Source organism: Phaseolus vulgaris, chromosome 10, assembly GCF_000499845.2.
Source record: "Phaseolus vulgaris cultivar G19833 chromosome 10, P. vulgaris v2.0, whole genome shotgun sequence".
NCBI classification, from domain to species: Eukaryota; Viridiplantae; Streptophyta; class Magnoliopsida; order Fabales; family Fabaceae; genus Phaseolus; species Phaseolus vulgaris.
The window spans coordinates 38113230-38126599 of NC_023750.2; the positions used below are offsets into that span (position 1 = coordinate 38113230).

At 30.4% G+C, this 13370-nt stretch overlaps 1 protein-coding gene across 1 annotated transcript; it reads left to right on the top strand.

The window, feature by feature from the left end:
- Positions 1–9373: 9373 nt before the first annotated feature.
- Positions 9374–13099, top strand: LOC137812568 (BTB/POZ domain-containing protein POB1-like). The gene is made up of 6 exons (XM_068614649.1): positions 9374–9826; positions 10134–10250; positions 10825–10952; positions 11044–11107; positions 11203–11482; positions 12166–13099. The coding sequence occupies exons 1-6, from the start codon at positions 9577–9579 to the stop codon at positions 12977–12979; spliced, it is 1653 nt and encodes a 550-aa protein (XP_068470750.1). The 5' UTR covers positions 9374–9576; the 3' UTR covers positions 12980–13099.
- The last annotated feature ends 271 nt before the right edge of the window (positions 13100–13370 follow it).

Consider the following 13370-nt stretch of genomic DNA (forward strand, 5'->3'; position numbering starts at 1 on the left):
ATGTTAAGTAATTTACATTTATTGAGAAAGTTGCTTGAATTATATTAGAAACATTAAATTAGTTTAATTGTCTTTATATTTAATAAGAAAGTCGGTTAATTTAGTAAGAAATTTTTTATTGGTAAGAAAGTTTAATGTTTATTATATTTAATTTTGTCTCAATGTTATTAATAAATTGCTCAATTCGATCATTTAAAATCAATTTAATTTTGTATTTTTTATCTAAATTAATTTAACATCCTTAGCCTGGATTATAGACTCTTCATGTACGTATTTAATTTGAACTAAAGTCTTTAAACTCGTCATATACTATATATTGAAAATTACTTTTATGTTTTGTAAAATATCTTTTGTATTTATTTATTATTTATTAATAATGAAGATTTAATGTTTTTCATAAAACCATGAGTTAAAGTGATAAGCTTTTCAAGATAAAATAAAGGAAGACTTTATACATCTTGAAAACCTGACAAATATCGTCGCATTGAAGAATGACCAAAATATAAAAATCAACTTTTAAAAAATTACTAATGGTGACAATAAAAAGTTGTCATTATCTAAAAAAATATGTTTTTAAATACGTGCATTTAAAAATGATTTAAATTATAAAAAGGTTAATATTATTTAAATTTTAACAGTTTGTGGATAAGAAAATTTAAAGCATTGTAATATATTTATTTAATAATTATCTCCTCTTGAATTCTTTACTTTTTTTCTATTATACATTAATGTACTATCTTCACATATTATTTCCTACCTAAAAAAAAGTGTTACAGGTTAATATATGATAATTAAATCATTATTATATTATATCAATTATTAATTATTATTTTTAGAAATTAAAACTATGCACCGTGTATATATGTCATCAAATGTTAAAAGCATAAACGTTTTTCATATATTCTGCAAATATGCGCAAAAGTTGGAGATTAAGAAAATGTTAATAAAAAGAAAAACATTTAATTATGCCATAATTTTATAATTATTCTTCACGTTTTTAAGGTAGTTTTCTTTAAATAATTGATTTTATTATACATAATTTTCTTACAAGTTTACTCAATTATAATACTATTTTACTAACTTTCTCTGCCTATTGTTAAAACATTCTTCCACTAGTTAATTAGGTAATGAATATTCAACCCTGGTCAGAGAAGAGAAAAATGGTTTTAAAAAAAATTGAATGAAGAGGTCAATGGAGGAGGCTAATTATCTTTGAACAATAAGTAAATTCAAAATTTGGAAATTCTTATACCAGAAATTCATTGTTAGCCTGTGCTTCTAATTTTATGATAATCTTATATGTTTTTGTGTCATAATATTTTAATAATCCTCTTCAAATTCGATAAAAAAAAATATTTAACAGAAAAAGGTAAGCATAGAGATTTAGTGTGGATGTGGACACCGTGGTGTTTATTGCTTTATTTCTATATAGATGGTAAGATTATTTAACTTTTAAGGTTAATATGGATAAAATATGATAGAATAAAATAAATATGTGATAATATAAAAATTTGCTATGTTATAATCATATTTAGTATTTGATGCACATAAGATAACAAATTAAATAATTAAATAGTATATTATAAATTATTTTTAAATGAAATTATTTTTTAATTTATATTTTTACAAATTATGGGAATTATAAAAAATATAATTTTAACTAAATTATATTTTATCTATATAAATACTCTCTATATTAAAAACTATATAATATTTTGAAAATATCTAAATAATTATTAGCATAAATTTAAATAAATAATATATAAATTTATTTTATGTATGTAGTTATTTTTTAAATTAGAAAAAAAATTATATAAGTTTTATAAAATTAATATTATGAGTGGACTATTTTTCTTTACAAACATTTAACTAAGAAGTTATTTTTTAATATTTTAACAATCAATATAAATATAATTTAATGGTGTGTAGGAGGAGAGAGGAGGAATAAAATCTGGTTGAACTTAATCCACCAATCTTTCACCATTAAAATTATAAAGGACCTATGATAAAAACTTAATAAATAAATAATTGTACGCAGGTTAAAAAACTAGTATTTGAACCGTTAGAATTTTTAAGATTTTATTTTCTAAATTTCTCTTTATTAATATAAGTTATTCTTCTTTATTCTTAAATTGAGTGTATATCCTTTTAAGCCCCATGATCTATCTAAGTGCATGAGATGGTTGAGGGTATTTTTTTAAAATAATTAAGATATTTTAATAAATAAAAATATATTTATTGATAATTTATAAATAATTTATAATATACAACATTAGTGTAAATTATATACAACATGAGTGTTATGTCTCCAATAAAAACACAACACTAATGCATATTATAAGTATATATTTTTAAATCCCATGACCTACCTAAGTGCATGCATGAGATTGTTGAGTGTATTTTTTTAAACATGACTTACCTAACTTAAAATATTTAAAATTTTAAGATATTTTAACAAAAAAAATATATTTATTGGTAATTTAGAAATAATTTATAATATACAACATTGTATAAATATTTTAATGATTATACTATAAATATAAATATAAATTCCTGCAAAATTAAAAATAGGGTGTTTGGATAATCATTAAGTATTGTGTTAGATCTTACTTAGGAGATATGGTTTGAGTAGAAATGTGTTACAAATCGTAAGTACAAATATTTATTGAATAAATCCTCATTCAAGTCTGAATATTGTAAGTGGTGGTTACTTTCACCACAAAATAGAAAAGATCAAAATAATCATGTTTCAAAGCTCATGAACATCCTAGATAGTGCATAATGATATTTGAGTGCTCGCATTGGTATATTTGAGCTTTCAATCATGATTTACAATCATCTCCTTTCAATTTCATATCAAAGCAAACTTAATATTGATCCATTAATTGAACACCCTAACACATTTCTAATAGTAGTTTGAGATTATTGAAAGTGTATAACTTGTAATACGAATGATTTTAATCTTAGTATGCCTTGGATTATATAGGTGTACCAACCCGTCCTCGGGCGTTGATCGAAGTCAACACTTGGTAGGACCCATTAGGGGCGCAATGAGGTAAAAAAGGGGGTCGACCAGGCCTCGGGCGTTGACCAACCTCGGGCGTTGACTGGGCTCGGACCAAGAAGTGCTCGTAGCTGGGTGGTGCCACCCCCCGATACCCATGGGTAGGAGTGACCGTGGAGGGGACGGCACGGTAGGGCGTGGAGGCCTCGGGCCTTGGTACCTCGAAGAGTGATAATAGGCGAGAAAGGTGGTTTCCAAGCCACACCCCCAGTACTAGCAGGGAGAGACCCAACTCACGGAGTATCTATGCATGAGGCGTGGGGACGCGATAGAACGCGCCACCGTCAGGGAACCACTGGGATAGAGACGACCCATGAGGGGGTCACGTCCGAGGGGGTAATCTGCATGCATGGCATGTGAGGAGGGCATAAACACTCTCAAGGTGAGTGACTAGAAGCTTGGGCGCATGAGTTGGCACCCACGTAGTCACCCCCCGCGGAGGATGCACTTCAATAAGGGAGACTTACACACTGGGATTTCCCTAAGTTGGGTTACAGTGTCATAAGGCCACCCACACAGAGTTACGCTTAAGTCAGAAGAAGACACGTCACAGAAGCACCGGAAAGGTATATAAGCTCTCGTTGTTAGCAGACTAAGGTACGTTTTTTCACACTTTACACACAAGTGATCTGAGAACAAGAGAGAGAATTCAGTTACGATTCAGTTACGCACTTCCTGAACACGATGTTTGTGGTGTTCTTGGTGTTCTGTTACGGAGGTGCAACGGTGTGTTCTGCCCTTACTGACTTGAGCGTCGGAGTACAAACGGTCGCGAGGGCACCCATTTGTCTCTCTGTTTCAGGTATTCACGACGATGAAGGGTAAGATTGGAACGAAGACAAAGGAGTCATTGCTACGCACGAAGACAATCTAGTCAACCGGCAAGAACAATAGGCATAAAAAAAGAAATTGAATTTATTGATTCATCTTGGTATATGATTTAAATTAAATGTTATAAATGTAATATTTAAAGCATTTTTCTACTTTTAAGATTCTTTTATAAAAAAATTCAATCACATCTAACATTTAGGTTGTTAAAAGTCAATTTTTCCATAAAACACAAGTTAAAGAAAAAACCATGCATCTTAATTGCTATGAAGGAAAAAATAATAAAGATCAACCATTTTAACATTGGGTACGATATTGTATGCAATTATATGCAATTGTAGTTGTTTTTTTGATAAACTTCGATCCCACAACTCATAAAAAAAGAAGAAAAATTGAGTAGTGCTTTCGAAATCTGGACGAATATCAATCATTTTAACATATATTGATAATATATTATATGGATGAGACAACCGTCACTATAGTGATATATGAAACTTCTGATTCTATTTATTATAACATATATGATTTCTTATTTATGAGGGAGGCTTTCTCTTAGTTCAAAATGTAGGAAAAGACACTAGAGAAAATTTTCCCAAATTTTTTAGAAAAGGTAATTCTGAACTAATATACTTTAGATATGAGATATGATATACGAGTTAAAATAGGTATTTCGGCAACAATGACACTAGAGAAGAGTTTTGCTCGTTAGAAAGAAATTTGCTCTTCGGTGGGATAACACCGACATAATTGTGTGTTCGTGTTCATTATAGAGCGACACTATAGACATCACAATGTGAATAATTATAATGGTTCAAACACCCAACCCAATAGTCTTGACGCTTTAATAGCTAAATTAGACGCTCACTGTAACTTTTAATTTCAGCAAGATGACTTGAATAACTTGAATTACTTGAGTTGCTCTTGTTTCATTCTTCACCTTCAACCTCTTTATATAGTTTTCAAAAAATTTCATCTAATACTTGAATATGTTCATTTTGGATTTTGCAGTATCCTAATATCTTCATCTTTTTTTGTGCTAGACGCTTAAACCAAAAAGATTGGATTTGTAATATTTTCAATTTGTTTTTGTTTTGAAACTGTTTAAGAAACTAATTTGAATGTATTTACAATATGAATTAGTAAAAATAAATCATAACATAATCAGAAAATAACTTTATTCTAAATAACACATGATGCAAAAACAAAGTACTTATGATTTTCATTTATTTAAATCATTTCCTTTAAGAAAATATTATAGAGATATTCACAATATATTAAAATAATATTTTCAAGATTTATTTTTGAACAATTCTTATTAAGAAAAGATGGATTTTGAAGATATTAAAAAAATAGGGTGAATTGAGTATTTTATAAACCACGTAAATTTAATTATTTTCATTTTTGGATATAATATATCTTTGATTGAATGTGTTTCTAAAAGATATATGTATTCAAAAGATTTCGTTTAACCATTATGATAAAAAAAAACTTGTTATTCGTTTAACACATTTATTAGATCGTCTAGCATAAATAACATTGTAAACCATCTAACATGAACAAAATTTGTAAAAGCTCAGTTGGTCTACTACATACTGTAGTTGTTCAAAACACTATTAAATCATTATAAACACAAGTAAAATATTCAATCTGAATTATTAACAAGTTTTATCATAGCATCTATCACGAACACATGTTATAGACTCTCAAAGGATCTACTAAGTACTATACTTAGAGAAACATTGTTTAGATCATTCAAGATACAAGAAAAAATTATAGTTAGTTTTGTTATCTTCAAAACATAAGATAATAAACTTCACAAAAGATTTTCTAGTCATCAAATTGTCTAATGGTCATAGGAGCTTGACAAATCATCTAGGTCTTTACACCTGTTTTTGTATATCTCTAAAATCTATATTTTCCTAATTTCAAATTAAATCTTGCAAATATCTTTTTAATATATTTCTAAATATTTTTAAATATAAACAATTTAAAAATCTCAAGTAATTTATTTCGGTATCATGTGTTATCTAAAATGAAAAGATTTTTTAATTATGTTTTAATTTGTTTTTATTAACCTATATTGCAAATAACTGAATTAGTTTCATAAATACATTTGAAGCAAAAACAAATTAAAAGATTACAAATCCAAACTTTTTTTTGTTTCGAGCGTCTATCACCAAAAGATAAAGATATTGCAAAATCCAAACTTAATCAATTCAAGTATCAAATGATAATTTTTAAAAACTATATAAAGAGATTGAAGGTAAAGAACAAAAGAAAGAAAAGTAACGCAATTCAAGGGATTTTGCTGAAAATACAAGAGCCACTATGAATGTCTAATCAAGTTGATAGAGCATCTAGTCTTTGAGTTAAGTGTTAAACCATTGTAATTCTTCACATTGTGAAGTTATACTCTTGTGAGCTTTCTCTGTGGTCCCTTTGAGAGTGTTTTTTTTTTCCAATATGTTGACACCCTCGACACATGACACACATTTGACGCTGTAGATGTGACAATGACGTGACATAGTGAGATTGTGCGCGAATGAGCAGTAGGGTAAAAAATAATATATTACATCGGTTCTTAGAAACAACCGGTGTAATATATATTTTTTACTCAGAATGGCTCATATTACATCGGTTAAGTCATCCAACCGATGTAATATATGATCCATATTAAAAAAAATTGATTTTTTTTCATAAAGAGTGGGTGGATCATAAACGTCACATAGGTAACCACTTACAGACACATGGGTAACCAGTTTTGCGTGTGGCAGTATATGTGGAGAAACCTACATCGGTTAAGCCATCTAACCGATGTAATATATGATTTTTACATCGGTTAAACCATCTAACTGATGTAATATATGTTTTTTATTAAAAAAAATTGATTTTTTTCTTCAGGAAGAGTGAGTGACCATAAACGTCACATAGGTAACCACTTACAAACACATGGGTAACCAGTTTTGTGTGGTGCCAGTATATGTGGAGAAACCTACATCGGTTAAGCCATCTAACCGATGTAATATATGATTTTTACATCGGTTAAGTCATCTAACTGATGTAATATATGGTTTTTATTTAAAAAATGATTTCTTTTTTCATGAAAAATGGGTGACCATAAACGTCACATAGGTAATCACTTATAGACACACGGGTAACCAATTTTGCGTGTCCCAGTATATGTGGAGGAACCTATGGCTGGGTAGTTATGGTAGGGTTATTACACTGATTAAGTCATCTGACCGATGTAATATATGGTTCTTATTAAAAAAAATTGAACTTTTTTTCATGAAGAGTGGGTGACCATAAACATCACATAAGTAACCACTTACACACACGGGTAACCAATTTTGCGTGCGTCACATAAGTAACCACTTACAGACACACGGGTAACCAGTTTTGCGTGTGCTACAGATCATATATTATAATATAGAGCCAGTGTCACATCCTCACCAAATGTCACGTCTGCAGCGTCAATTAATGTCACACAAGCGGTGTCAAGTCTGTGTTAGTGACAGAGGGTGTTAATAAAACATTTTTTTTTGTTTTCTTGAGAGTTCTTAATCTTAGGGTGACGTTAAAAAGGTATAACCTAGAGAAATTTGAATACTCATTGTATCCTGAAGAGATTCGAAGTCTATCATAGTCAAATTCTTTGGGGGCTATTATGGTATTGTTATCAGGCTCTTGTTAAACCACCCACTAATATCAAATCTCACACTTGAGATGTTCATTCCTCGACATGAGGGGTATGTTGGAGATCTCACATCAACTAATAATAAGGTTGAATTATAATATATAAGTGAGGTGCAATCCTCATTTTACAAATTGGTTTTGTAAGATTGCAACTCACTTACGAAGATGCACTCATACATATAAATTATACATCGATCCACATATTAAGGATTATTCAAAGAATACCTATAAACAACACTTTAAAAAACCCATATTAAGTGATGATGGTAATATTATCTCTGTCTAACATTTTTTCAAATAAAAAGAAACTGAATTTGATATCTAGATGTAATAGATTTAATGTTACATACATTATGTACATATGTAAATTTGTCCTTCATTGAAAAATACAACCTTATTTACACATAGTGATAAAACCTTTATTTAATGTTAAAACATAATTTTGAAGAGTATATTAATTAGGTTTTGACCTAATGTAATAATACAATTTTGATAGTCCTGAAATATACTTTCCTTGTTAATTTAATCCATGACGTTATAATAAATCAAATTTAGTTCTTTGCGTTGATAATTGTTAATAATACGATTCCAAAAATTTGCTGTAATAAGTTTAATTTCAAAACATTAAGAAATCAGTCAACTTAGTCATGAAACTTTACAATTTAATTGGAAGAAAGCTAAAAGAATTAGCTGAAAGTCGATAGCATGGTGACTTAAACAAAGGATTTTCTTCCAAATAAATAAATTCATTCTATTAATATTTTAGAATATTTTAAATTAAATGTGAAATAAGTTTATATTTTTATTTAATAAATTTTTTTATGAAAAAAATATTTTTACTCTTTATTTTGTGCTTATAATTTAACTGTTATACTGAAATTAGTTTCATATTCTCTTTTTTGGGTATAATTTAATTAATAAATATTAATCATAATTATCTTAATTAATTTAAATCAGATATCTTTATATTTTAATATTATAAAGGATAAAATTAAAAACAGATGTGTATATTAAAATATGTCTTAAAAAACTAGATGTGTATATTAAATATCTCTTTTTATATTGTTATAGATATTAGAATTATTTGAAATAAATTTTAATTAATAAAAAATTTAATTAACTTCGAACTTACTTATAAATTTAAGTAACTTTAATTAAGTTTTTATTAATTTTTTATACTGAATACTCAAAATTTTATATTTATTAACTTTAATTTATTCATTAGATGACTGTTTCAATATCTTACTTAATGACCACATGTTAATAAATGTGATTAATATAAAATTATATTATAACTATTGTAAAGAAAATAATTAACTTTTATTTCTTTTACTGAAAATCATATTTTTAATTAAAATAATAAAAATTAATTTTGTTTTAGATATGTAAAACTATGAAAAAATCATATTTCTTGAAGAAGAGTAAGATAAACGTTATGAAAAAAAATTGAACAAAAAATATTTAATTAAAAATATAATTTTTTTAAATACTAAATATATATAAAAATTTGTTAGAAATAATCAAATTTATAAAAAACTTAAAACTAAATTAAATCTATATAAAATTTACAGTTGATTTTAGAAAATCAGTATTAATAACTTTAAAAAATCGATAAATTAAAAAAATACAAGAAATTTAGTTTTATTCTATTTATTTATGAAATATTTAGTTTTTAAAATCTAATTCAGTTTAATTATTATTTTCAGTTAATTCAATTTTTTTTTGACAGCCTGATAAAAAGTAAAAAGACACTTTGGTTTAATTAGAATAAATTTTGAGAGAGAAAAGAAAAAGAAAACAATTTTACCTTAGTGATGAAGTTCAGAAATGTATGCAGTATATGGGGGTCATGGTTTTTGCTCCTTCTTCTTCTTATTATTCTGAGTTCTTTCTCTGTCAAACACACTCATCTCTCTCTAAACCCTTCAAAACCATAACCTATTATCCATTTTTCGACCTTATCATAACTTCGATTCTTCCATAGACGCATGAAAGATTCGATTTCGGATCTATTTGACCCGGTTGTGGCCATGGAATCCGACTGGTCTCACGCTGGTTCCACTTCCGACGCCGATTTCGCCTTCGCCTTCAATGACAGCAATTTCTCCGACAGGGTTCTTCGGATCGAGATCATGGCTGACCCTGCCGACGCCGGACCGGATTCGGACGGCTGCGCCACCATTGCCGATTGGGCGCGCCACCGCAAGCGTCGCCGTGAGGATATCAGAAAGGATACAGGTCCTCTCTCTCCCACTCCCTCTGTTTCTGTCGTTTTTATGGGAAAAGTAATTTCTAGGGTTTCTAGAATTATTCACTGGTAGAAGTGGAAATGGTTCTGATTTGAACTTACAACGTGTTTTTTACAAAATTAGAAAAAAAGGGCCATTGAAGTGTTGAAATTGGAAATACAGATTGAGTGTGTTATTTTGTATAAACTTGATAGTTCTTTTTTTTCTTGAAAGGGAATGCTAGATATTGATTGCGTAGAAGCGTGTGTTTTCTCATTGTATGGCTAATATAGATATTTATTCTCTTTTGGGTTCAGGCACGGATCCTGCTGCGATGCCAGACGAGCAAGTTTTGAACGGGAATCAACCTGATGTAGATGAGCGTGAAAACCAAGATGAGGAAGCCGTTGCAATGGTTGAAGAACCTCATTCTGGTATTTGAATTGAGTCTTGTACATGTAGTGTTGCTTGATTAGTATTTTAAATGACTGTTCCTTGTTTTCAAAACGTAATTAAATAATGTTGTCCGGACAGTTGATGGAGGGTAGTGTAAGGCGAGAGTGGAGTGTGGAATTGAGGTAGAGCTCAAACAAGATCAAATCAGAAGAAGATGAGAAAATATAACCTTGCTGTTTTTGTTTATTGGTTTTTTAAAGTAATTATTTTGGAAATCATTTTCAAAAAAATTGGATGAGAAATGAACTGCTGAATAGGAAAATTGTTTTTATATGAGAAGGGAATGAAACATGCCCCTAGTTTCCCAATTATGTAGTCTTTTTAAGACTACATTTTTGCAATGAAAAATGCTCTAATTTAACTGTAAATGGATAATATTATTTAAACACGAGTGTGATTTTTAGAGAAGTTTATTTGTTATCAGAAAATATGACCTTCCCCTTGCTTTTAAACAAGGAACGGATATAGATATCTTTTGGTTCCTTTCTGTTTTAGTATGAAGTTATCATTTCTGCTCTATGAATACTCATGAGTCTGGTGTGGTTAATGCAGGTGATGAAGCTACAAATAGTCATGATTCAGACTGGAGCATGGACCGCACTGCAGGTGCCGTTGTTAGAGTTAAAACACTGCACATAAGTTCTCCTATATTGGCTGCTAAAAGTCCCTTCTTCTATAAGGTAGATGAAGATCTTTCTTCTTTACCGGGTACATTTTGAATTGTTTTACCAAAAATGTATTTGCTTAGTAGTATTTATTTACTTTATGCAGCTTTTCTCAAATGGGATGAGGGAGTCTGAGCAGAGACATGTCTCCCTCAGAATTAATGCCTCAGGTATAGGAATGTACTTTTTAGATTCTTTTTACAAATTTGCTTCTTTTACCTCAAATAGTTACCTTAGAAATGACTTACTTCTTTGTATGTTGCAGAAGAAGCTGCTCTCATGGAGCTTCTCAACTTTATGTACAGTAATACCTTGACCACTACTACAGCACCTGCTTTGCTGGATGTGTTGATGGCTGCTGACAAATTTGAAGTTGCTTCGTGCATGAGATTCTGTAGCCGGTTATTGCGGAACATGCCTATGACACCTGACTCTGCTTTGCTTTATCTGGAGCTTCCTTCTAGTGTTTTAATGGCTGATGCAGTCCAACCATTGACTGATGCTGCAAAGCAGTATCTGGCTGGTCGATACAAGGATATAACCAAGTAAGCGTTTCAGCTTTTTATTTTTATTTTTATTTTTCTCTCATCACATTATCTGATACTCAATGATTACAATCAAACCCTTGTCTAGCTCTGGTGTTTTACTTGTATCAAGTGGCGTTTAGTACTTCCTCTTCATTTTGCCTCTCTTGTTAGCTGCTGGTAGTAAAATTGATAGCAGTTGTAGCTGCTTTACTGTATTTTGTTTTAATTTTTTTTATTTGTTGTTGGAAACTAGAAAGAGGCGGGGAAGAAAAAGTATGTTTTTGAAAGTGACTCCAATGTGTCTGCAATTGCATCTAATAATTGGTACCTTTTAGATAATACATCTGGTCTACTTTTGGTTAATCAACTTATGGTTTATTTAGGTCCTGATTTTGAATAACCTGTTATGCATGGCTCTCCTGAAGCTCTCAGTTGTATATTCTGCATTTTTAAATTGGACTTGATATTTCCCATTTCAGAGAAAAGTGTCCAAACAAGTTATTAATAGGTTATACATAATTTAGAGGCTTTTCTATTATAGAATTCCATGGCAAAATGTCTTTTGGAAAATACTTCTCCTGCTGTGGAATTATTTATTCTTAAATGAGTTCATTCTTTTGTAAAACACCTGTTTTTTTGTTGCTATTTTTCATTGTTTTCGTCTTAATTTATGAATGCTAATAAATCTTGTACATGATCAGGTTCCAGGAAGAGGTTATGGGCTTGCCCCTTGCTGGAGTAGAGGCAATACTGTCTAGCGATGATCTCCAGGTTGCATCAGAAGATGCTGTATATGATTTTGTGTTAAGGTGGTCTCGACAGCAGTATCCTAAACTGGAAGAAAGGCGAGAAGTCTTGGGTGCCCATCTTGCTCGTTTAATTCGCTTCCCTTACATGACCTGCCGAAAGCTTAAGAAGGTATTAACCTGTTCTGACTTTGACCATGATGTTGCATCCAAGCTTGTACTGGAGGGCCTATTCTTCAAGGCTGAGGCTCCACACCGCCAGCGGGCACTGGCAGCAGAAGACTCTGCTTCTTCAAACCGTCGATTTGTGGAGAGGGCATATAAGTATCGCCCAGTGAAAGTGGTTGAATTTGAACTTCCCCGGCAGCAGTGTGTGGTGTACTTGGATTTGAAGCGTGAGGAATGCGCAAATCTGTTCCCATCTGGCCGGGTTTATTCTCAAGCATTCCATTTGGGTGGACAAGGTTTTTTCCTATCAGCCCATTGCAACATGGATCAACAAAGCTCTTTCCATTGCTTTGGGCTGTTCTTGGGAATGCAGGAGAAGGGCTCAGTGAGCTTTGCTGTTGACTATGAGTTTGCTGCAAGGTCTAGGCCAACAGAAGAATTCGTTAGCAAGTACAAAGGCAACTACATGTTCACAGGGGGAAAGGCCGTTGGTTATAGAAACTTATTTGCTATTCCATGGACCTCGTTTATGGCTGAGGATAGTCTTTACTTCATCAATGGTGTTCTCCACCTTAGAGCTGAGCTCACCATCAGGCACTGACCCCCATTTCTAGTTGTGAACATTTCTATTCCAATTGGTAGCCCTGACCTCTTTTTAGATCTCGAATTAAATATACAGGCATGTGCACTAGGTGACTAGTGTTGCGTGTGATTGAGAAGATATCTAGGAGAAGAGAACTTGCCTTCCATTCCTGTTTGCAAAAAAAAAAATCAGTTTCTAAGTTATCCGAATTGAAATCATACCTTAAACATAGTATGACTCGTGTTTTAGCTATTTGCACTCAATGCCTTTTATCAAGGAGTTGTACAAGAACAATATTTTACAATTTTTAGCAAATTAAAATACATTGAATTTAAATTATTTTTAATTAAAAAATATTTTATTTAGACAAGATAATTTATACTTATTAAATTTCATTTTTTTTTTGTTT

What these genes read in the sequence shown, in the direction of transcription:
- LOC137812568 (XM_068614649.1), top strand. Translation starts at nt 9,577, where the DNA reads ATGAAAGATTCGATTTCGGATCTATTTGACCCGGTTGTGGCCATGGAA. An exon ending in GGTTGAAGAACCTCATTCTG is followed by an intron (nt 10,251 to 10,824) that starts GTATTTGAATTG and finishes TGGTTAATGCAG; the next exon opens with GTGATGAAGCTACAAATAGT. An exon ending in AAAGTCCCTTCTTCTATAAG is followed by an intron (nt 10,953 to 11,043) that starts GTAGATGAAGAT and finishes TACTTTATGCAG; the next exon opens with CTTTTCTCAAATGGGATGAG.